We start from the raw sequence: 25,594 nt of genomic DNA, 5'->3' as shown, positions 1-25,594 counted from the left end.
TCTACTTAACATCATGCAAGGTTTATTAATGATATGATCTTGCATTCATACAGTATATAGTGCAAATGTAATATGCAATATTATTACGCAGAGTCACTACTGTATCAAACTAAGCTCCCATTTTTAAACTGCACTGTTTCAGTGGCTCATTTTTAAGTGTCATGAAACACAAAAAATATTTGAGTTGTTAACACATATATGGAGAATGCTGTTAATGATATGCGTGTTGCCAGCAATACTAATAAAAACTCTAAATGTCTGAGTTTGAAAGTTTATTGCTGATCTGATCTCAGAAACAGCAGTTGAGAAAACAATCTTACTGTAAGGTCTATTTAGTTTAGCTGTTCTGATGAACTTCATCAACAGATGATGAAGTTCTCAAAATTATCACAGAATTTGTGATGTTGAAATATCAATTTTTTTCTGAGCACTAAAGGAACTTCTCATCCATTTTTAATGTATAAAAAAATCTCACCAGTATTTAATATAAAAATAAAACTACTAGATACTAGAACATTAGATGACTGATGATATTTTTCTCTTTACAAACATCATCCGGCCTCAGAATTTTTTCCATGTCCCTCTTCAAAGCAAGACTTTACAAATGAATGCCCATTATACTGCATCCATCTGCCTTTTATTGTTTCCTACAATTGTAGCGGGGAACAATTCTCATGACGACATCCTTGAGCATTCTCCTCTCCCTGAGCCCTTTGTTTCATTCTCAGATCTGACCGTTTTTCAGTCACCCCCATACCACGTCGACCTCCGCTAATTGTTCTCTACCTCTGATGATGATTCTCAGAGTGCTATCCTGAGCAACCACATGTTTGCGAGAGCTGAGAAAATAAAGAGTGTGTGCGCGTGTGCTTGTGAAAGCGTGTGTGTCCGTTCGCTCAAGGGGAATGTGAGCTTTGACTTCCTGCTAATTACCCAGCATGCTCTCTGTTCTGTGGTTAATTGTCCAGGTCCTCTTTCCTCTCAATGGGGAACAGGGTTTGAATGAAGTGAAAACACAACCCCCCCCCCCTTCATCTCTCTGTCTGTCTTCTAATCTATAGCCCCCCCCCCCTCTCCATCCGCCATCCCTCTCATGTCACTTTTTGCTCCGCGTGGATGCAAATTAAGTGTTTGGTAGCACGTACGGGGCAACCTCGCGAAAGAAAAACCCACATAAATTTTTATTGTTTGTGCGTGGGTCGGCTCCCGTGTCTTCGTCTGTGTAAATGTGTGTCAGTGTGTGAGTTAGTGCTTGCTTGTTCCGCATGTGTGTGCATGTGTAAGACAGGATGCATGACAGCGAGGTAATGCAATGGTTCTACTTGAGGAAGGGGGGGGGGGGGGGGGGGGCTGCTGCTGGCAGCTCGGGAGGAAAATGAGGAGGAGATGGGGGGATGGGAGGGGGGGGTCTCTGTCAGCTCTCTCTAATTATGTGTGATGTTTCCATGCTGGACCACTGTCAAAAAATCCCACAATATTCACACACAAATACACAGACACACAAGGCAAGCACACACACCGCAACCAATGATACAGAGTTGAGATTGCCGGCTGCCTGCTATGATAGAACCCCTCCATAGTCCTCCGCAACATAAATCAATGTCAATTACCTCCCCAGAGCACATTAGACACTTTCCATTCCTACTAGTAATTAGTATGGCCCATAGACATATTCCCATCCCACACCAAGCTCACAGTGGCGCTTCTGCACACAAACAACAAAGCCGGAGAATGAAATGAATTCAGTACACGCGCCCAAATACATACCAGCACATCAAATCATATACATTGTGTGGCATAGAATGCAGGCAATTCACCAGCTCACCCTCTCCTTGTGTTCACACACACATTAGGGATATTGTAATTAATTACTGCCGACCTTGCCGTCACAGAGTGCGTCAACGGCTGTGAAAGTGAGTTGACGCAGAGACACGCAGTGGTTGACCTTGGGTGTGTGCGTGGTTGTGCGTATACACATGCATGCTATACGCATTTGGGAGCGTGTAAGTTTATGCATGCATATTAAAATTGATGGCTGTGACACTGAGAGGCTGATATTTTTAGACAATAACCTCATATTTCTTTGCGTGCCATCTCCTCACGCTCTTTCAGCCTCTATCTGTCTAGAGTACTTTTTTTTTTTTTTTTTACTCTCTTCTCTTTCCCCTATTTTCCACCGTGTCATGCAGCCTACCTGACAGGTAATGGGGGAGGACCAAGGAGAGAAGAGGTGGAGGGTGAAAAAGAGAAGCATCCAGCAGGATACCAATCTAACAATCAGTTGCATGAGATGATGAGAGAAAGTGAAAGACAGAGCACAGACTGACTGAATAATTGATAGAATGTGGAGTGCTGGTCTCAAACCATATCTCCATGCTCTGAACACATCACCTGTTTCCACCAACTGTGTTTAGACGAGCAGACACATGTACAGACACGCTGTTATGAAACGGTTGTTATTAAAGACATCAAAAGGAGAGGAGACCACGCAGCAAAGTGCAGCCAAGCACTATTTTTAACACATCCTCATAATTAAACGACCACATAGGTCGATTGTACAGTACCATGCACTCCAGAAGGAGTGTTTTCTAATATGCAGCCTCTATCAGTGCTTTCCAAAACCATTACAAATCACTGTTAAAAAATAATAATGTTAAATTGTGTGGCAACGCTGTGGTTAAGGTCTGATTAGTTTAGGAACAAAAACCACTCGGTTAGGGTTAGGGAAAGATCATGGTTTGGGTTAAAATGATCACTTGAAACATGTTGTGGGCTAAAGTTACTATTTCCTTTCATTTAGGCAACTTTCTTTGTGGTGGCAACAGTTAACACCATGACAATCATAGTTACGGTTTAAAAAAAAAACATCCTGACTCGTGGTTCAAAGCATGACGGGTTAGAAATGAGAAGCGAACAGCAGTCTCCTGCAGCCAAGTTCACTTTTTGCTATCTATCTATCTATCTAGCCATCAACCCAACCCGCCACCTGCGATTATGGAAATTTGTCACCTTATATTGATGTCATCCGAACTGCGTCACTTCTGTGGGTTATAATTACTACAGCCACTAGATGGCATGTGTCACGCAAACCTAACTATTAGTCATCTTTGCTGGCCGGATTTTTGATCTATACTGTTGTTTTTCTTCTAAGGACAGACTGACTATTTTAAATAGCGGTCATGAAATCCAGCTACAGTGGTGGGTTTTTATTATTCCTACTAGCCTAGTCTGAATAAAAGAGACTACAGAGCTACAGAGGAGAGAACAGAGCTCTAACACACATTTGTGCACACACACATACCTGTTTATATTATGAGTGAGGACCCTATCTGACATACTGCCATAGTCGTGTCATAGTTGAATCACATGTCTTGGTCTTGAGGCAGGCTTGAGTCATGGTGACAAATTTAGACTGCACGCCAACTTTGACTTTTAACATTATGACTCCTGACTTGGACTTTTGAATTAGAAGGACTTGATATCCTCCCCGAAGAGTTAACACTATGTTAGAAGAAAGTGCACATATACTGTAAGAAACTCGTTCATTTTTATTTTTTTTTTGACAATGTAAATACTTTCAGCAGGACAGAAAGGGGCATGTAGCAGTGCATACCAGGAAACAGACAAAACATGATACCATGGATTGTCACATTCAGATATAGGAGTATGTTGTGATCAACAAAAATAGACAGGAACAGGAAGTTGAGGCCATAGTCACAATTAGCATGGTAAATGAAATCTTTATGTCCAAGGTCTGGTAGCCTAAATGTTCTCTTTCAAAGTCAATATACAATTGCCACTGTCTAACATTAGCTGATAGAGGGCCAGCATTAAAATGAACCTAATGTTCTTAATTCCTTAATGACTCATTTAGAACTTGAAACAAACAGAGGAATTGACTCTGGACTTGTTCATGTTGACTTCTAATCAGCAAAAAGAATACTGTGTCCTTCCTCTGCACACTGCATTCCTAACACAAATCTTAAATCCTATTAGCACTTTGAGTTTTACATAAACGGGACAAATTTGCATGCTGTCTGATTGTCTGACCGCTCATTTCTTGCCCTGTCAGACTTTGTTATCACGACATGTCCTCAGGTCTCAGCAATCAGTATAGGTTATCATAACTGATACATATGATTGACAAAACCTACGGAAATAAGACCCAAGCTATGATAAACTACTATTACACCTTTACCCTCACATCCACACCTTAATCCTGAAACTAGAACCGGCCTTCAACAGCCATTTGAAAAGGACCAGACAAGATGTGCTTTCTTTGCAAGAATGTACTCACTCCCAAGGTCGTAAACTCACAAAGATAGATATAAAATTGCATCCGCACCTACACACACACACCCAGAAAACACACAAACAAGCAAGTTCCACAAGACAGGCAGAGAAAAACTCCTCAGTCATCTTTGAGGCAATAGAGTGACCTCACCTCCTCAGATCTGTCATACTTACCTGAGGGTTTTCTCCTGTCATACAACCTGGAGTCTGTGTAGGGGCAGCGCCTCATTCCCTGTTCGTGCCATGAGTGTGTGTCATGAAAGATGTTCCAAAAGTTTTTCTTATTTTGACCTTGAAAAGTTTTTAAGTACAGTGTTTTTTTGTTTGTTTGTTTTTTTTACTATGGTAACAGTGTTCCTTCAAGGTCAGATCAGAAAAAAGTCTTCATGTCTTTTAAGAGTGAATGATGGAAGACATGATTAGAGGAAAGGGATGCTGTGGAACCTGAGGATGCAGAAATGTCTTTGAGAAGGAGTGGAGTGGCAGCAGGGCTATATTGAGTCAAGAAAAATGATAGTATGGGAAATGGGAAGAGGATGGGAGGGAGTGTAGCAAAGGAGACACACTGAGTGAGCAGGTGCAGCTATAGCAGAGGATAATGGGTAATATGAGCAAAGGGATGACGGTTTAAATCCCTCTTTTATCCTCTCTCTGAGCTCTGACCCCACCAGGGCAATGAGGACAGGAAAAGGGGGACAGCATCCTCTGCAGCCATCTAGAGCAGAAATGAGGCACAATGTAAGTGGGGTGAACGGAGCCAAAGCTGAGATATGGAAGAAAAATAGAAGAGTAGAGCAGGTGGAGGTTAAAAAGAGACCTTGGACTGGAACAGGCTGAATTGGAGACACAATCAGTTCAAGGGTGTCCAAACCCAAATGGCAGGAAGGGTTCATCGGACAGAGAAATTGGACAGACGCTTGCACATATGTGACCCTGTCATCTGGAGTGATTGGTAGATTGGTGTGTCTGCTCCATGTTCACCTTCCCAGAGCGTCTTAACCACTTATGTCAGCATCAGAATCCACAAATAACAAACATTTTCGTCATCTTTTTCTTCCCTTATAATGACATTTTCTTTCTCTCTCTTGTTTTTTTTGGTATCTTCAGGCATTTCTTGTTTAAGACGTCGTCAGGGACCACCCCTCTCTTCAGTAGCTCCTCCCCCGGTTACCCTCTGACCTCGGGAACGGTGTATTCTCCGCCCCCTCGCCTGCTACCCAGAAACACCTTCTCCCGTTCAGCCTTCAAGCTAAAGAAACCGTCCAAGTACTGCAGCTGGAAATGTGCCGCCGTGACAGCCATTGCAGCTGCTGCCCTGCTGGCCATCCTACTGTCCTACTTCATCGGTAAGTAAACATGCACCAAGTATTATTCATGAAGAGATTTAATTACATTTTATTTTTTTTAATTAGAGGGTTTCATTTGATGGGGAGTTAAACATACACATGGCCAATAAAATGTTGGAAAAGGGAATTTTAGAGATAAATTGACACACATACACACAGACACCAGAATTACCCGTTGAATGAACTCATGCTTAGTCACACATAATACCTCTTTTATTTCAGGTTGGTTAGCCCTGTTTGTTTTTCGCCGACCCCATAATACATGAACTTTGCTCTTATTTTTATTCATCCTAGAACACACTGAAAAAGTGTCAAGCTAACAGCCTTTTATAAATACAAAACAGATTCTCGGGGCGTGAGCTTTGTCACTGTAGCCTTGTGCTGCGCTGTCAGAATCATACTCAACAGGAGCCCTGGCCTGCACTCAGCATCAGTAAACAACCAGTCAAACAGACAGGAAGATACATAAACTGCAGCATACTGAGGCTGTGACCATGAGTAGGCATCAGTCAAGGTAGGAATCCTAACAGACCCAGTAGGGAAGTGGATGTTTTTCACTGATCTGAAGCCAACACACAATAGTCATACTTAAAGGAACGGCAGAAACTCAGAGGAGAGCACCTCAGGAGGAGATTCTGATGGCTGTCTACTGGTGGATCTGCGGGAAGGAGAGAGCACTGTTTAGAGTACACAAGGGGGGTTTGTGTGTGTGGGCATGGGTTTTATTCCGTCTTGACCTCATTCACTGGACAAGAGAGTGCAGACTTGTGTGTCTGTGTGTGTGTGTGTGTGTGTGTGTGTGTGTGTGTGTGTGTGAGAGAGAGAGACAGGAGAGACAGTATGAAGAGAAAGAACATGTATTTGTGTGTGTGTGTGTGTGTGTGTGTGTGTGTGTGTGTGAGGAGGCAGATGTGTCACTGAGCCCTTGATTGGCCTCTCACCCCAGAGACCAGAGTCAACAGATGGGGGGATCTTAGCAAACAGTGGCATCAGCAGAAAGAACAACCCCCTCGTCACCTCTACATACATTATTAATATAATTTTACATTATTTATAAATATATATATATATATATTTATATCTACATCACCATCCATCTATCCATCCATAGAGAGTTTGTGCACCCGCAGCTCGCTCACCTGAATGTTTCCAAATGTGCACTCAAGTCTGTGCCTGTCTTCCCGTGTCCATATTGCCAAATGCCCTTGAGAGTGGTGTGTGTCCTCCAGAGCAGATCAAGGCCCCTCACCAGGGGCACAGAGACAGATTCATCCTCTCCTGAGCTTTGCACGGTCACACTGCACTGGACAGCCACATATGGAGCTACCAAACCGGGGTTGTTGAGTGGAAGAAGGGTCACAACTACCCCAAAGTTCACAACACCTCCCCGCAGATACTTGAGGGCGGGGATGTAGTGGAGCATAGAAACAACCAAAACCACAGTTTATTTATCCTCTTTTTTCAATTTGCAGCATAGAACTGACACGGGGCTTTTAACGACACAAATGTTTGTTTTTATCATAGAACATGTAATTGATAATATTATTAATATGATTAAATGATAAGTTAAATAAAGATCAAATTATGAAAATCATGCAAAATTAGTCTTTCTGAGGACATAACTGCTGCCTTATCTGTTTTGTTTAATCAGTGTTAGTGCAACATTTGCTTGATACATGTAGACAATAGTGTCTGTCTGTCTTAATAATTGATTGTATTAATTTGTTAGCCATACTGATAAATTACTTAATTTATAGTTGTATTTATATCAAGAAAGAGACTGGTAAGCATGCTATCCAAATACAGTGTGAATATACTGTATAATGTAGCATTTTCTGAATGGAATCTGGGTAGGTGAGGAGCAGGAGCTGCTAATAAGTTTTCCTCTAACTTCCACTTTCTGTGCATTTATTGTTTAATCGTATGTCAAACGTCAGTGCTTCACCACCAAACTTAATTGTCCAACTGGCTATAATTCGGTAAGCTGAACAAAGCTGAAATAATGGTTTATTGTTATTATTGCTTTTGCTAACTGTGGGGCCCCTTTTCAGCTGTTGTAAAGGAATGTTTTGCTCTGGTGTTTTGTCTGTGCTGAACAGAGCTGTAGCAGTGCTGCCAAGCCTGAAACCCTTGTGTTTACCTAGCTTTTTGTAGCGTTAATCGTGCAGTGAGTTTCAGTCGGAAGAGTTCACTGCTCATAAGGGGGATTTTGTACCTTGTTTGTGTGCTATGTGTGTGTTAGAGAGCCCAGCGCTCACTAGGGGGATTGTGCAGAGCACCCAGAGCCATGCAGCGTGAAGAGGACCCCTTTGAGGCGTCCGCCCAGGAGCCCACTCATAAATTACACCAGGACACATGTGCCTGAACAGCACTTTTCTTTTTGTGAGTGCGTGTACGTGTGTACGAGTACTCCTTTAGAACAAGCTCAAAGATGTGTGTGCGTCTGTGTGCAATGTGTGTCTGATTGTGCTGCAATGAGGGCGTGTCGGCCTTCAAAAGATTTTTTTCTTCTTCTTTTTTATTTTTCAAGACCATAAATAAAGCTTCAGAAATTGCCTGACAATCTTCCAGAAGCACACACACGTATGCACACTACCTGAGAAGCTTTTAGAAAAGCAGGACTCAGCATGCTACAGAAGCACGGTAGACGCTATCTCTTTGAAGCTTTTTCACTATGTCCGACTGTTAGGATGGAGCCATGGGGATGAGATAAACACACACAAACACACTTGCATAGATACACAAAACTGAGGGAAAAAAGAAAACACGCAGCTGTGTGTGCCTGCGTGTTTCTGTACCTATGTGTTTGTATGAGTTAGAGAGAGTTTATTTGTATGTGAGGACAGTCAGTCCTATTTTTGGTTAAAGTGTTTAGCTCCCAACTCCAGCAGAGTATGGCCTCCTCTTTACATGTGAAGGAATGACTGAACGGATGGAGGGAGGAGGATAAACGAGAGTGCTTGTTCTTCATTCCCCCGGCGTCTTGTTTGCTTGCTCCGCATGGAGCACCAGAGCCAAAGGAGAGGTGGTTGCTAGGATACAGGTGAACGGTTGGCATACAGGAGGGAAGACAGGTCCGTCATTGTGAGCGGCAACCTGGAGAGAGCGAGATAGAGGAAGGCAAAGAGAGAGTAAAAAAAAAAAAAAAAAGAAAGGGGTGGAATAGAGTTGGAGCAGGGAGGGCAGAGGGGAAGAAGGGAGATGCGTCACTGTCAGCGTGTAACCCGAACATAAAGGGGAGAGGAAAGGAGGATAGATGACTGGAGAGAAGGAGGAGAGTAGGGCTGAGGCTGATATGTCACTGTCGGCGCCGTAAGGGATGAGAGTGCGAGATTGCGGGGGGAAAACAGCAGAGGAGCGAGGCCTGTTGTTTGCTCTGCCGAGAAAAGAAGGGGCGATGACTGGGAGGAGGAGCAGGAGTGACAAGACAGCCAGGTGTGGAGAGGAGAAATTGAGGGGAGGCAGAAGGAGGAGAGATGAAGGAGAACGTTGCCTCCTGAGGTTCTGTCACCTGGAATATCTGTGGGACTAATGTCTCCTAATTGATCACAGCGAGCAGAGAACAGAAGGAGTGTGACAGAGAAAGGAGAGGACAGAGAGAGACTGTGGAGGACAAGTGCAGGGGGATGACGACAAAAGAAGAAAGGATGTAAAGCAAGGGGAGGTGTAAGCCTCAGAGGACAGGAAATGTAGAGAAAGAGGAAGAACCAGAGAGAAAAAAGAGATGCATTGTGGTCAGTAAGAAGAGGAAAGGCTAGTTTTGATTCATAGATGAAAGATCGAGGACGTGTCACACTAGTTGTGTCCAGGTGGACTTTTTTTTTTTTCACATACACACACATACACATGCAGACACAGGTGTGCCCTTGACTGCAATGAGTAAACTTGCTAGCGGGCGCTCGTGTCACCTTTGCAGGGGTGTTTTGTGTGAATGTGTGCGTGTGTGTGATGGCTGAATTTGTCGGGCACAGTGGCAAACTCCACATGGTATTGTCACCACTGATGAATGAGAGCGCGTGCACACACACACACACACACACCACACACTCACATGCAAGCACACACACAGACACAATGTATTTTTAGTCTTACTCTCAGCTCCCTTGTCTGTTGATTAAACAGACCCACACACACACACACACACATACACACACAGAGGCACACACACTGTCATCGAGTGTGACCTTCATGCCTCTAAGCCGACCACTTTCCATCCATCATCGCTGTCTCGCTGTTCCAGACTGATCACAATCGCTTACAGCCCATTCTTTCCGGTTATAAGTGTCTCACTTCAGTGCATTCTTATCACTGTTCCCTTACATAATAATATGTTAATGATTTTTACTGTTCAAAGATATATAGCTTCGCCAAAAATTTTCTACAACACATCACATTTTAAAGCCACAGGCTGTAACAATCAATCAAAAAGGGCCAAATCTCCAACAATTACCACGGGACCAAGTTGCTTTGAAACAATTTTCCCCCTGAATTTTATGTCACTATGCCTCCAAATGTTACATTTCCTGCTGTGAGAAGACATTGGTCATCATAGTTTACAGTAAATATGGTCCTCTTGTGACAATGACAGCTTTGTACAGTGATTTCTAACATTTTTGGCTTTTAAACCTTTAAAGTGAAGTAATATATATCTACATATATAATAATATATAATATCTACGTATGAGCAATATATACTAAGAGACATGTCTCTAAGTAACGTGAAACTATTCTTTATCTGTTTCAAAAAGACATGAGCTGCAGAAATATGACTTTTTTTCTTTTCTATCTTTTTAATCATCTTGCAACCACCCCCACCCCAACCCCAGATTTGAAAACAATTACCTTTGTAGTACTTGCAGTACTGGAAAATTTAAAAAAGAAATTGATTATGTGCCAAAGTTTTTATATTTTTTTAAAACTATGATTGATTTTTTTAAATCAAATTTTCTCTCCCATTTTAGTAGTCAGACTAAACACCAGTAACTTCCAGATAATGTGGACTGTCTGGGCGAGTTGTGTCGGACCTGCAGATTTCACAATGTGGCTGCTTTCCAAACCCAGCTCCTTGACCCCGATGTCCCCTCTCACTCTGCGTGTGGCTTCCCTTCTGCTGATCCAAGGTGGAACAGCTAGAGGTCAGGATGTGTCGCTCATGCCAGTGTGGGTGTGTGTGTCCATATACATTCGGTGTGTGTGTGGGCTTGCATGTGTGCGGAGGTGAGGGCACGGTTGGGCATATGGTGAATGCAGGAACCTGGGCATAAGGATCAGACGTGGAGCGTGTGTCCATAGCAGCAGGGCCTGTCGTACCGATAAAGGTTAGGATCTTACCGCACGCTGCCAGTCCAGGAAAAGGGCAGGGCATGGCCAGGACCAGGCACAAGGTGCTAAACCATCTGCACTAGAAGAATAAATGGGTCGTCTGCATTGGTTTGGTAATACAAAGCAGTCTGCACACTTGTTCTGACAGCACTTGGTGGTAACATCAGTGTTCATCCTTTGACTTTGTGTTAGTATATCTGCAATTTCTGTACGTGCTTGGGGGAAAATGTTCTACACTTTGAAATATGCATTAACCCTTATCACTGAATTCGCAGCCTCACTGACGTCATTGCTGAGCAGTGTTCATATTGCCTGCATTAGCATACCGGGGCTCATTTCATTCATTTATTTCCTCATTCATTTATTTATTAGCGCGGGTCTTATCTGGGCCCAATCGTTAGTCCAATTAGGCCCATGGTGTTTCACTAGTCCTGTTGAAAACAGGAGATGGATGAAGGCGAAGAATCGCTGTCCTCTATCTGTCTCTCATTTTCTTTGAGTTTCTCTGTCTCTTGGCCTCCAAAACATACTCTTTCTCCCTCTTTCTTCCTCACTCATTCTCTCTCGCTCTCTGATCTGTGATAAGATAGCATAGTTCCTCATATCCTGTTTCTAATACAGATCGATGAGAGGGAAAGGACCGAGGTAGGAAGGGATGAGACGAGGCAGAGTGGGTTGATGTGGAGAAGAGAAGGTGGGGGGGGGGGGTCAGGGTAGAGATATCTGAAGAGGAAATGAGGATTCAGAAAGGAGGACATCACTCAGATTCACATCTCTTTTCATTTAGCCCATCACACACAGCACACGCACACACGCACGGCTACATTTGCGTCGGGCCGTCTCAGTATTTCAGTGCCAATATCTGCTGTGTGATTGAGAGAGTCGCCATTTCTCTCCGCTAGACACTGTTTTGCAGGTATAGGAGCTGTGAGCAACTCGCATAACCTTTTGTGTTGCAGTCAATTACAGTTCAGTTGCATCAGCTGGGTGAGGAGGTCCCGTCGGGGTTGCAGTGTGTGCCTGCGTACACGCACGCTTGTGCCTGTGCCTGTGTGTGCAGTTGTTGTTAATACCATGCGATTTTAAGCATGCACACACACCCTCAGAAGCAGACAAATTGTCTCTCTCAGTGTATATGACCCCCCCCAGGGCAGCAGCCAACCGCCGCCCCCGTCCCTCTGTCTGAGACTCTAAATGATCTCAGCAAGCAGCGCTTTCGAAACTTAGCTGAGAGATGAATGCTGCTTTATTTATAGGCAACATAACTGGATATAGGCTGTGTTGGAAATCGCATACAAACATACTGCCTACTACATACTCAATCAGTATGTACTACATCTTGCCTATTAAATGAACAATGAAGTGTGCCATTACCAGCAGACTGTTCACACTGAACTGTATTCAAGCAAAACAGTCATGTGGCTGCATCATAACTGTTTTGATCAAAATAATAACCTTAACCTGACGCACCACATGGTTTGTTACACAGAACCATCTGAGACGTCGTCTTTGGAAAAGGCACCTTTAAAAAATAATTGGCAGATGACTGGATGAACCATCTGTCTATCACTGTCTATCACTCTCTTACCTTGTGAGGCAGCTGGCTTTGCAAGATCACAAGATGATGTGAGAATCTTCATAGGACACTGATTGGACCATTAGTGGTTCGGACACAAGTTCATAACTTGAAGCCTGACGAGATGGAGTCTCGCGTGATGTTGTGATATTAAAAATTATCAAAGGTGCACAGATCAGTTCTTCAGATCGTGTTCTCCCCTGGATGATGACATGTTGACTGGCCGATCATCTCAGGAGTCGGGCTGCTCGGTCGGTGGCTGAGATGACCAGCTGCTCTCACCAGCCAGCAGCTCCTCACATCTCTGAAAACGTTGGAGCAAATTTCCAAACAGGCATTATTTGGATAAACTGACCACATACTGAGAATCTAAATTGTTACTTTCTCACCTGAAACAATGTTAAAACTTAATTCAGTGACATATTAACAGTTACAACAGCTTTTAGCCTGGCTCAAAATCTCCACTATTGCGCAATCTGAAGAGATGCAATGCATTTTGGGGCAGTTGAGTATGTCCAGTAAGCTCATGCCGCATCATGAATATATACGTCCATGCGCCGCATACTCAGAAATCCTTGCTAATCTAGTTTACATCCAGGCAAAATCCACATACTATGCAGTTGGAACGCACTACATACTCAATTTGACATCATATTTAGTATGAATAGTACATTAATATGCAATTCTGAAGACAGTCATTGTGTGGTAAATTCTAAGAATCCCAAATGGCCTGAATCTTGAGAACCTGAGGCATCACACTATTCTTTCCTCAGTCTCTCCAATATTAGCACTGCACCCCTGTGCCGCAGCGATAGAGAGAAAGGTGCAAGTGATACAGAGAGGGGGGAGAGGAGAAGAAAAAAAAAAAAAGGACAGCGAAAGTGCGTTTCCTCAGGTGGCTGTTTTGTGCGTGTGTTTGTTTTGGACAACAAAATATCCACCAGCTCGCTAAATGAGGGCCTTTGAGATGGGGGCGAAAGGTAGAAAAGCAGGGAAAAGGCTTCCTAAACCAATTAGCATCCGGGCCAAGGATGGGGGGCTGGTCTCAGCTACAATTACCGCCCTAATTGAGGTCAGAGTTGTTAATTTAGTGGTGAATTAGAACAGTTAATATGCATTTGTCAGGATGGCCAGGGGAGATGGCAAAGAAAAGTGTGTTGCCTATGTGTGTGTGCGGGTTTATACATCAGTGCTCATTGTGTAATTTTAGTTGCACTGCAATAGATTACATGCAAAAACATGCAAGAGGCCATCCTCTGCCTTTGGTGCAATTAGGAGCTGTGCAGTTGGTTCAGCGTTGCCATTTGAATCACCAATCATAAGGTTGAGTTGAGGCAGAAAGAGTGAGAGACATAAGAATATAGAGAAGGAGAGAGAGAGAGAGAGAGAGAGAGGGTGTTGGAACATGTTCCAGAGAACAGAATGATGATGATACAATATTTTCCAGTCAGGGGACACTCAGCGCAAAGCCTGCCACAAAGTCACCTTTCTCTATCTCTGTCGCTCTCTTTTTTCCTCTCATGCAGAAATCCATTTACACCCTTTAACTCTGAGACGTATAAATATTTCTCAAAACACACAAAGCCTACACATGAGCATTGTATTTCTGTCTGATTGCCCGCGTTGTGAACCACTTACTGTCAGAGGATGAATCACGACCATGTTTTCTTACCCAACTAGTCAATGAATACAGAGCCACTCATCCTTTAAATCTTTGCACTCTACTTGCCATCTTCCTCTCCCTTCCTCATTTCATCTGTGGGGCCCTTATTCATCTCTTCCTGTCTTTTCTGCAACATAATCTGTAGCCTGTTTTCCTGCTCTTTTTTTTTTTTTTTTTTTTCCTCAGGGGATTTTATATGTTCTTTAATATTCTCTCAGTTCTCACTTTCCTCCAGTATTCTCTCTGTTCCTCTTTCCTCCTCTGCTTCTCTTCTCTCTGAGGTTTGGAAACGCAGCGTGTTTTCTCCAAGAGCTCCTGACCGTTGCCCCTTCTCCGAGCTCGGCCACCAGCTCCTCCTTTTCATCTCCCTTGTCCCTCCGTCCACCGGTCCGTCCGTCCTCTCCCTTTTTGTCACAGGATCACGTGTGCCGTTGCTGCTGTTTCAGATGCTGTCTTTTGCAGATGATACTAGCAAGCACTTTGCCTCTCTGAATTATGCATCAAGATTACATAAAAACCTCATGAAGCAACTGATCTATTTTTAATCCCGCTCGTTCGCTTGTTAAACCTGCTTCTCTGTGATCTTTCGACGCGCGTGTGCGTGTGTACATGTGTGTTTTTTTGTGTGCGTCTGTTAAAATGAACATGAGTGAGAAGACAGAGATTAAAAAGGAACACAGCCCAAGTCAGACTCTCTTGTTCCCCCCCGGGTGTGTCAGCTGAATTAAATTCAGATAGACTTTATTGGCATGGCATTTAATAAAGCCTTCCAATGCAGCTTGAAAACAATAATTACTGTAATTATGATCCGAAAGGAAAATGCTTAAAAATTATGGCAACACAAAGCTAAATACATCAATTTCAGGAGTTACATTTTGGCTAAAATTAAACTCTAACAAAGTTAGAAGTGGTGTTAAAATGAGAAATGGTACTTGTGAAGAAAACGGTAACAAGTGTGTCTCTTTGTGTCTGTCTTTCTTTCTCTTTTGTCTCTCCTGCTCTTGTGTCTTGCTGCAAAGAAACCTGTTGACAAAGTGTTGCATTGGCTTTTGTGCTCTTGTCGCCAAGGAGTAAGAGTGCCATCTATTGGTCAACTTTTCACAACCACCCACAAGAGAGAAAAAAAAAGGGGGGGAGAAAAAAGCTCATGCGGAAAAACCACACATGTGCGCAGACCCTCAAACACACACACACACAAATGAACAGATATACACAGCAAGCTAAGTATAAGGCTGTCTGATGTGTTCTTGGGGATGACCTAGATTGAGAGCCCCGTCACAATAGACCCACTATTGCTTACTGTCTCCAGCTGATTCAATAGGTAATCTTTCTATCGACTTCTCCCCCCCGTGATACCATCTTTGCGTGTGCGTGCGCTTGCATGTGTGAGCGGGTGCATGTCTGCCTTATCTACAAGGAAGGACAGGCAAAGATAAGAAGAAAAGAAGGAGAGGGATGAAGGTCAGTGCAATGAGAGAGGAGAGGGCAAGAGGTGGATATAAGAGAAAAGAGACGAGGGGAAAGGACACTGTAGTCTCTCTGCTTCTCTCCCTTCTTCTCTCTGTCTCTCTTGTTCTCTATAACAACCCCTACCCCCCCCACCCACCAGTGAAAAATAAAAAAGAGCTGACAGTTGAGGCCGGGCAGTAGCCGAAGTGTCAGCGCTTTCCTTTGACCAGGAGTGAGGGTGGGGAGAAAAAAGAGGGGGAAAGAAAAGGAAGAAGAAACATAAAAAGGAAGAAACAGAGAGGGAAAGATGGGACATCGGGTGTGAGAATTAGTCTGCCCCAGCAGCAAATCCTGAAACTACATCCCCTTTTTTCTGCAACTTTTACACTCATCCCTGTGTGTGCAAAACCTGGGCAAGTGGAGATAGAATTTGAGATTGATTCCCAGGCTTCAGATGAAGGTGTTATAGGCTTGTATGGTGAGGATAAAGCCAATGCTGAGAGGCATGCAATAACACCTACATAATACACAATACATACGCATACATCTATGCAATGTGCGTACTCTGGAAGCTTTCATGTATACATACAAAGCTGCAAGTGAATAATTCCTTTTCTATAAAATTGCCTTAAATATTCAGACATGAGCAGATGAAACATCTCCACTTTTCCACTCAAGAGATGCTTCAAGATTAAAGAGACTAAAACAATAATTTGCCTGTCACTAAAAAAAAAAAAAAAGAAAATCACAGAACTTTTACTTTTGTGTACAGTAAGAGAACTGACTATTTCGCTTCTGTTTCTCTCTGTTCAGTGTTTTTTTATTTTTTCCATTCTGTTTCCTCTCTCCTGTTTTTTCGGGGGAGGAGATGCTTGGCAGCGGGCTAAGCAGAAAAGAGACACGGGGAGAGTAAAGAACTGACAAAGTGAAGAGCGAACACACTTGTGCAGTCTTATAGGCCTACCACCAACACACAATAACATAACAGAGGACAAAAGATGAGGAGAAGGGAGAAGGAGAGTCATCTCTTCAGAGAGCAATCTGTCACTTGCTCTCTTGGAGATGGTGGAAAGGCTTCTAAATAAAAGCAGGAGGAGCTGTCAGGTTCAAAGAAGATTGTGAGAGGTTGAGGGAAAGACAAAGAAAGTGAAAGACAGAAGGATTCTTATGGTTTTTAATTGTCTGTTTTGTAAGACTTCAGTTTTGTTCTGAAGGTTACCTGTCACTTTGTTAACAGTCCCTTTGATTGATATGCACTAAAACTAAATAAAAGTAGTATTCTATAAAAGCAGCACTGGTTGCCATATAAATGACAGATTCGACTTAGAGGGTTGGCCTCCTGTATTTCACTGGCTTGATGAGCTTTCAAGTGTTTTTTTTTTTACACCAGACTTGTAGACAATCCACCATTCAAGTCATAATATGTCCCCTCTTCTCCCTCCCTCCTCCTCTCTCTCTCTCTCCATCCTTTTGTGCGCAGCGATCAACTTGCTTGGTTTGACATGGCAGCTGAAGCCATCCGACGGCCCGGTGTTAAACAACGGACTGGGAGCTGGTTTGCCTGTCAACAGTGATGTGGCCACGCTGCCCTCTGGAGGCAGAGGTATGAACTACAGTACACGCCCCCACATGAAAATCCACAGAACCGCCTGTAGCAGTGGACACTTTACAATGCAAAAATAACAGTCTATAAGACATTAAATCCTACGTGTGAACTAAAAGGATTGGGCTGATTTTCTTATTGTCAACAAATCCTATGAAAAGGCCAAAAGCCAACAATGAATTTAAATCTACTAATAAGTATCCCTGATTCATCCTAAGCCTATAGATCATTCCTCTGTGACATTCACCTCCATTGTTGTCTAAAAAGAATGAAAAACACATCAATGAACCACACTGGGTGACGTGTTCCTTCATTAGGATGAACATGGGCACTGAGGTTTATTTTGAATCTCATATACACTGTCCTGGTGCTGTAAATACTAACTAGCATGCCAAATGTGTATTAATCCACAGCTGAAAGTAGTCCCCAAGAAATACCCAATTAACAATATTTTTGACCCGTTTTTAAAGATGTATGTCTTCAGTAGGGACACACTGGCTCGGGCTGAGTGCCTCAAACATAGTAGAAAGTCAGAAAGTATTGAAGAACAGACTTACACATTGTTGATTTTGGTCTTTTTATGGGATTTGCTGAAAATACAAGAAAAATATAACACCACCCTTGTCCTTAAAGGCTTTTAAACGCTGTTTCTGCTGTGCAACATATCATAACAGTCCAAGAGATTTTTTTTGCACCCAAATAGGCTCACACCAACTAAAATATTTTCATTATTCATGACACAGTACTAGCTGCTATCAGTATGTGCTGTTTAACCACTCCGCTGAGTTGTGTCGAGCTAGATTTATCGTCTCAGTCTGCAGCGAAGTAAAACACCAACTGCAAACCTCCCCCCCCCCCCCCCCCCGTTCTCTTTTTCAAGGCCCCCATGCGGTTTTCTATCTATTCTTCTTTCAGTCGTTCGATCTTGCTCTGTAACACACACACAGCGTGTACTGTAGGTACGTGTGGGCTGCTGCTCTGTGTCTGTATTCAGTATTAATGAGAGGACTGTTGTGTTGTGTTCCCCAGCCGTCTAGGCCAGATGCTGCTGTTGTTCTTCTCATTGTTACTTTTATTTCTTTGCTATTCTGTACACAAACGCTCACACATTCACACTGAGTCTTTTTCTTTCTGGGCCCCAATACTCTACTGTTAGATGACTGACCTGATTGCAGGATGCTGTGTGTTTCTGCCTGCGTGCCTGCCTGCATGTCTGCTTGGAAAGCTCTGCCCTGCAGTTCTATCAGCCCCCCCAGACAACAAAGCCCACAGTCTTGCAGGCTTTGATACAAAGGCATCATTTTGCATCCCACTGTTACATGCAACAACACAAATTTTAGCATACACTGTGGGTACACAGTTTGCAAAGTTAATGGTGTTCGTCCTCTACTGTTCAATGACTGTGAATTTTATAGCAGATTATTTCCAGTAAACTGTGATGATTAACTATTGACTCTGACAATCAATGCCTATAATCACAGATTATGCAGTTTCTTTTCCCCTGGCTCCAGGTCCGTGGGCAGGCCGGAACAGCAGTATAGACACAGGCAACATCGAGGTCGGGAGACGAGTGACCCAAGAAGTCCCCCCAGGAGTATTTTGGAGGTCCCTGCTCCACCTCAGCCAACCCCAATTCCTCAAGTTCAACATCTCTTTGGGCAAGGATGCCCTGTTTGGAGTGTACATTCGCAAGGGCCTGCCTCCCTCACACGCACAGGTAAAATCTGGCCTTTGTAGTGGTGGGCTAATCACAGAATTATCATTTTATACATCAGTATGTCTATCTTTGTATTGGTCAGCTAAATTAGTCCCTTTTTATGAGAGAATACATTAAGAATACTTGCTTGTGTCATGGGACATTTTTAAATTCATTTGTGATTCATTATAATGGTTGTTTGAAAAAACTCATTTAATTTATGATTTACACTTAATTAAATCTCACAGTAATGTAACTTTTACTGCCTCTTATTAATTAGAACCTACTCAATTAACAGCAGATTTGATTTGTAGAATGGGGTAATTGCATCCAGATAACTGTTTCACTGTGTGACCTGACTTAAGCTTTTAAAAACCATGACGTTATGGCTACTGTGCTCCAGTAAAAACACTCCCTGCAATATTTCCAGAAATACCAAAAGAATGACAGCCTTCAAGGATCTCTCGGTTGCATTCTTCATCCTTCCCTGGCAATTTACAGCCACACTTACCTCCCCCGCATCTCTTAATCTTCCTGCATATACAACTATGGGTCATTTTTCAAAGTCGAAAAAGTGCCACCACAGCACTTCATAGTTGAATCATAGATTCCATACTCTCCCTCTTACTTCTACTCAACTTTCCCCACTCTTTCTCTGGCAGTATGACTATATGGAGCGACTGGATGGGAAGGAGAAGTGGAGCGTGGTCGAGTCTCCACGGGAGAGGAGGAGCATCCAAACTGTGGTCCTCAACGAGGCGGTGTTTGTCCAGTACCTGGACGCCGGTGCCTGGCACCTTGCCTTCTACAATGACGGTCGGGAAAGGGAGACTGTTTCCTTCAGCACAAACATCATGGGTGAGGCAGCATTTGTAGCTGTAGATGGAGGTTGCAATTGGAAAAGGCAGTTGGGAGGTAAAATGAGATTAAGCCAAAGCATTTAGAAGATGGAAAGAGAAACTGAGACCAGCATTTTAGTCAAAAAGTGTTCCTCTCAACTTCTCAGTGATTTTACACATTCACAGGGTGCAGAAACACCAGCAGCATGTGCACAATGTTGCCACTAGCAACACAACTGTAGCAACATTGTAGGACCACATAGTGAGTTAAAATATTTCTGTTTGCTGAAACGTGAGATATTGATAGCATGGATAAAAAAAAAACACAACTTAATATATCAGCAAGTTAGAATAGCTTCTATGCAGTACAGTATATGTTTGTGTGAAGAGGATATAAATCCGCCATTGAATAGTAATGGAACAGATCTGCAACCAGAACATTGTGTTTCCAAACAGAGCACTGCTGTAAACCTGTAAATTGAATGTTTTTAGGACCTGAAACAAAGCCGCAAATAGTTTCAATTGTGTACAAGGCACGAGTGTGAGAACGAGGGGTGTGAATGGGAAGAGTCAAGCAAAGTGAAAGAATCCTTCACTGTCAACATCTCGCAGTAGAGCTTTCAGCAGTAGTGGAGAGGAGAGGAGGCAGAGGCGGCAAGGGCAGAATTAGAGTGAGTAGTGAGAGGGGGAGCTGGTGGAGAGACATAATGGGTGGGGGCAAAGCCAGAATGTAATGAAGTGGAGTGAAGGATGGGAGGAGGAGCTGAAGAGGGGAGCAAGAGAGAGGGTGGCATTAGGGTAAGAGGAAGACAAGGGGCTTAGATTTTGTGGGGGGTGGGGGTGGGGGAGTGAGGGGGGGTGGTGGTGGCTGAGGACACACAGAGAGAGGAGGGGAAGTGTTTAAGAGTAAAGCAGTGTGGATAGTCTGATTAATGATTTGTGTAGAGAGAGGGGAAGCTGGAAAAAGCATAAGGGAAGGAGGGAGAGAAGTCCAAAATGCTTCCTTCATCATTAGCACTGACCCTCTTCCTTCCGTTCTCTCCTTTTCTAAGTGGGTTAAGTGGCACTAAAAGGTTGATAGAAGACATAGCCAGAAAAACACAAAATGCAACTGCTTAGTTACACAAAAACAACCACACCTGGATGAAGTATTAATGACCTTGGTGTGCTGGAATGAGGAGTGAACAACCCAAATGAAGGGAGGGAGGTTAAAAAAAAAAAAAAAAAAAGGAAAATAGAGCCAGAATTTTGAGGAGTGAGAGTGAAAGAGTAGCACAAGTGTTGGAGAATGTTAGTGTAAATCAGAGGGAGTGCTTCTTTTCTGATACAGCGCACAGAGAAATGGAGGATGGGTAATGGATGCCGTCTGGAGGAATCATATTCAAAATGCATTCCCTCCACACACTGAAAAATGCACTGAAAAGGAGTGCATGGTATCTTTGAGGAGGGCATTTGCTTTTGAAGTCTGTGTGACTATGAGACTCGGAGTGCCTTGACTCGTTTTTGTAGTATCTTAAAGAGTGAATGGTTCCAATGATTTAATCGAATGCTTTGATGCTTGCCATCAAACTCTCTCACCCTCCCCTCTTTCTCTCTCTCTCTCTCTCTCTCTCTCTCTCTCTCTCTCTCTCTCTCACTTTGTCTTCTTCACAGATTCAGTGCAAGAGTGCCCGCGCAATTGCCATGGCAACGGAGAGTGTAATTCTGGTGTATGCCACTGCTTCCCAGGATTCCACGGCATGGACTGCTCCAAAGGTATTAGCTGCTTACAAATGTGTTCTTCTGTCAGAAAATTCTGTCGTTTCTGCCGTCTAATTAGACAAGCGGGCACATTTCAGCTCCATGCAACGTGAACAGCAGAGAGGATTAAGAGCGGTAAGATGGCGCATGGCCTTAGAGCCGAGACAAGATGACTGATGATGAATGGCAGCTAACCCCCTAGCTAACGTCTCCCTGGCTCTGTGCTCACCTGGGATAGACAGCTTTGATGAATAGTTTAGTTACTTCTGCCTGTAATTACTCTTCATGTCATCGCCACTCTCCAGCCTCTAACCACTCTATTCACCCTCCTGCACAGCGGTGGTGGAGCTAGGAGGGTGTGGGTGGCCAGTGTGGCTTTTCACTGCTTTGAGAATCTCTAAAAAGCTTTCTTATTGTTTGTTTCCCCCCCCACAAAAGGTTTAATTTCTCTCCCCGTCCTCCCCTCCTCTGTTCTTCCAGCGGCGTGCCCAGTGCTTTGCAGCGGCAACGGCCAATACGACAAGGGCTCCTGCGTGTGTTACAGCGGCTGGAAAGGACCCGAGTGCGATGTCCCCGTCACGCAGTGCATCGACCCTCTTTGCAGCGGCCACGGCACCTGCACCGATGGCAACTGCGTGTGCTCCATCGGCTACAAAGGGCAGAGCTGTGCAGAGGGTGAGAGGAGACAGAGTTAATGGTGTGGTGATCCTGCAGGATGTGTGATGGTTTAATGTACGTCGGGGTTTTTTTTTGTCAGCCGGTGCATCTGTACAGAACATGCTGTGTGTCAGAGTGATTATTTTGAAAGAAACATGAATGTCTGCAGCAAAACAAGCACATCTTACATATACACACTCCTCCTAACTCCAGCTAGACAGCTCATCATAGCGTAATCTTACCCTGAGTGAGTGGGCCTTTCCCTCCATATATACAGATGAAGTATGATACGGCAGTCAAACACATCAGAGATTTTATTAAGGGATGAAATCGCTTCTATTGATCCCGGTTAAGAAGGATCAGCCCGCCACATTCTCGGTCATCAGAAAGATGGAGAGCAAGAGAGAAAAAAGGAGCTGGATAAAAGATGGCGAGAGAGTCAGGGCAGCAGTGAGAGGTGAATATGTATGAAGAAAGGGAGAATTTGAATAAGAGAGAGAAAAGGGAGTGCAGCATGCCAAGGGTGAAGATGAAGAAAGGGGGAAGAAAGACAAAGGGAATAAAGGAGGAGTGGCAGACAGAAGTCAAGACACAGGACTAGAGAACAAGGTCAGCATTTTCTCCCGCTCTTCTTTTTTTTTTTTTCTCTCCATCTCCCTCTCATCCAATTTTTTTTCCCCTTCTCCTTTGGTCTCAAATCTGATATTCATCACAGCAGAGTCCCTCAAACAATTTACCTGGAGTGCCGGCGACATGAAAATCGATAACTGTGATCCACCGTTTCTGCCAGGCAAACAGAAATGGAGGGCCGAGGTTATGTGCGAGCGCGTGCATTTATGAATGTGTGCGTGCAAAAGGGTGCGGTGGGGTCAATCATGCCCGAGGAGGGGAGAAGGAGGAGGGGTGAGAGAGGTGTCAGACAAAGAGGACGAGGAGAGAGGGAGAGAGAGAGAGCGAGAGCGACCGGGACAGAGCAGCGAGAGGAGGCCAGAGGAAGAGTGGGTGGGCGCTTTGCCGGGAGGAGGTAATTTGTCAAATTGGTTTTCACTCACTGCTTGGACTCGGAGCTGCCTGTCAACCTGGCAGACTGACATTGTCAGATTCTCCCCCGTGTATTAGCACATACGCACATACACACAAATGCATACATACACAAGCTCATGCACAGAGACAAGCGCTCACACTGAACGACGTGTCAGCGAGGCTCGCTGCTCTTTCGGAGTACAGCACGTTTGCTGCTATGCCCCAATTATAGACTCAGCTATTCATTATTGTGCGCTTTAATTGCCTTAGTAATATGTCTGGTAATATTTTCTTTTATTTCATTATCTTTTCGTGTACACGAAGAATGAAAATACGTCCTCTGTCACGTCTCTTTCTTTTCAACCAACACATAATATTTAATTTGTTTCTACTATCAGCTCTGATGTGACATTTTCTTGCTTGTGTTGGTGTTGGTTTCTTTGTGTTTTTTCATGTCGATGTTTCTTCTGCTTAATGCAGTGGATTGCCTGGATCCGACGTGTTCCAACAATGGCATCTGTGTGAATGGGGAGTGCCACTGTAAGCCAGGTTGGGGAGGGCTGCACTGCGAGCTGCCCAGGGCCCAGTGCCCAGACCAGTGCCACGGCCATGGTGCCTTCATACCAGACACTGGGCTGTGCAGCTGTGACCCCAACTGGATGGGACCTGACTGCTCTATGGGTAAGTATGACTGCACAGCTAGTGGTTCTACTGCAAGAGTCAAATACATGGAGTAAAAGAAAGATGGAGTGTGGGGTGTTATAGTTGGGGGCTACCGACTACCCGTGGGTCCTAACATATTTTGTGGTCCCTTAGGATACATGGTTAAGTAGTTTACTGTTTTATTATTTCACACTGTTTTGGTTTTCAAAATGCGCTTGGGTAAAATCTATAAAACCACAAACAATGCAACTTGCTCAGAAACAGGATACAAAAACAGTTCTGTTACGTGCTATTATGTAAGCCAAAGTAGAGCAGACAAGAATAAAATGTGGCCAGATACATAACAACTAAACAACCACAACTGTATAAAATCATCCCTCTCAATGGACTGTCAGCGATGGTTATGTCAGCCTGTTATTATTGTCAGGGCAGTGCTCAAAGCCTAAAATGGGCAAGGCAAGGCACTTTTATTCATATGGCACGTTTCATTACGATGTGCTTTATAGTGCATTACAGCAACAACATGTGACATGTTAAGAAGATTAAACTGAATAAAACATAAGAAAATGCAACAACAAAAGAGAAGAAGAAAAAAACACAGAACAGACACAAACCACAAAAACAAATCCACACACATAATACACACAGTGTGTCACAATGAAATGTGATTTCCAGATGTTTCAGACATTCAGTGAGCACATGGATGTTGGAGATGTGTTTGAGTTGTGAATAGTAACACATACCCTTCATACCCTAAAGGCTCCTGGAGTCATTTCCTGTGAATAAGTCTCATAATTCCTTCATCTAGGTGCACCACTGAATGGAGTAAAAAAAGGAGATTGGTTGTAAGAGGAGTTCTTGTTTAAATGCTTTTTAAAATACTGAACTTGTGTGGTTATGTATTTCAATAAAATAAAGCCGTTCAGCTACCACTGTAGGCTACAGTAGGAGAGACAGCAACCAGCCTGCAACACCTCCCGTCTCAGGATCACAAACAGAGCTCCAGCGTTTGTTATAAGAGAAGCAATGCTTAACTTTAATAAAGACAACATTGTTCCACGCTGCAGGATGCCTCAGCAAGTGTGTATCAAAACATCTGTACGAACTACATTCCCAGCACACCGGGGGTCGGGAGCACATGAGCGGAATTGTCACATCTCACCGCATGCGCCACCGCTGCCTGCAACATCTGAGCCTTTAAACAGAGACTGTAATGGAGGCTCAGGAAATAAACGCTGTCTTCACAAAGCTATAATCACTGATTTTAACTGAGGGTGCGTGGTGGAGTGTTGTATTTATTGTAATGCGGATTTGATTGTTTTTGTTGCGCAGCTTTGGAGCTCTTGCTCTTGCAGGGGTGATTTGACATCGCTACTCACTGTCACATGAAGTCAGACACAGCAGTGACTGTGTGATTTGCAGGTTAAAACTATAAATTTGGTTGGATAGTGAACGTTTTTAGACATTCAACACTTTCATTTTAACGTTGGTTCGTTAGTTAGTTAGAAAATTCTTTACATTACAGAAACACAGAAAATATGTTTGATTTAGCTTAAAACAGTAGTATAACTAAGTAACCTATACATCTAAAAAGTTGAACTTTTAAACCAGATTTTGCACATCTAGATATCCTCTGACCTGCAAAACACCAAATGTACACATGACAAACAGAAAACAGAAACCTACAAAAAAAACCCACCACCTTTTAAATCAAATTTTTAAGT

General features: G+C 43.5%; 1 protein-coding gene across 2 annotated transcripts in view; it reads left to right on the top strand.

Annotated features, from left to right (window-relative positions):
* tenm2a (teneurin transmembrane protein 2a) overlaps positions 1-25,594 on the top strand; it is a 106,719-nt gene that overhangs the window by 55,598 nt on the left and 25,527 nt on the right. The window contains exons 4-10 of one of the 2 annotated variants that reach the window (XM_042418677.1): positions 5,401-5,639; positions 17,130-17,252; positions 18,764-18,969; positions 19,611-19,806; positions 21,441-21,542; positions 22,008-22,202; positions 23,688-23,888. In XM_042418677.1, the coding sequence (XP_042274611.1) occupies positions 5,401-5,639; positions 17,130-17,252; positions 18,764-18,969; positions 19,611-19,806; positions 21,441-21,542; positions 22,008-22,202; positions 23,688-23,888 (1,262 nt within the window). Of the gene's footprint in view, positions 1-5,400; positions 5,640-17,129; positions 17,253-18,742; positions 18,970-19,610; positions 19,807-21,440; positions 21,543-22,007; positions 22,203-23,687; positions 23,889-25,594 lie in introns of both variants that reach the window. The other variant, XM_042418676.1, reaches the window with a different exon arrangement.

This window comes from Thunnus maccoyii, chromosome 8 (assembly GCF_910596095.1).
Source record: "Thunnus maccoyii chromosome 8, fThuMac1.1, whole genome shotgun sequence".
In the NCBI taxonomy this organism is placed as follows: Eukaryota; Metazoa; Chordata; class Actinopteri; order Scombriformes; family Scombridae; genus Thunnus; species Thunnus maccoyii.
This window is presented reverse-complemented; position numbering and strand designations above follow the sequence as displayed.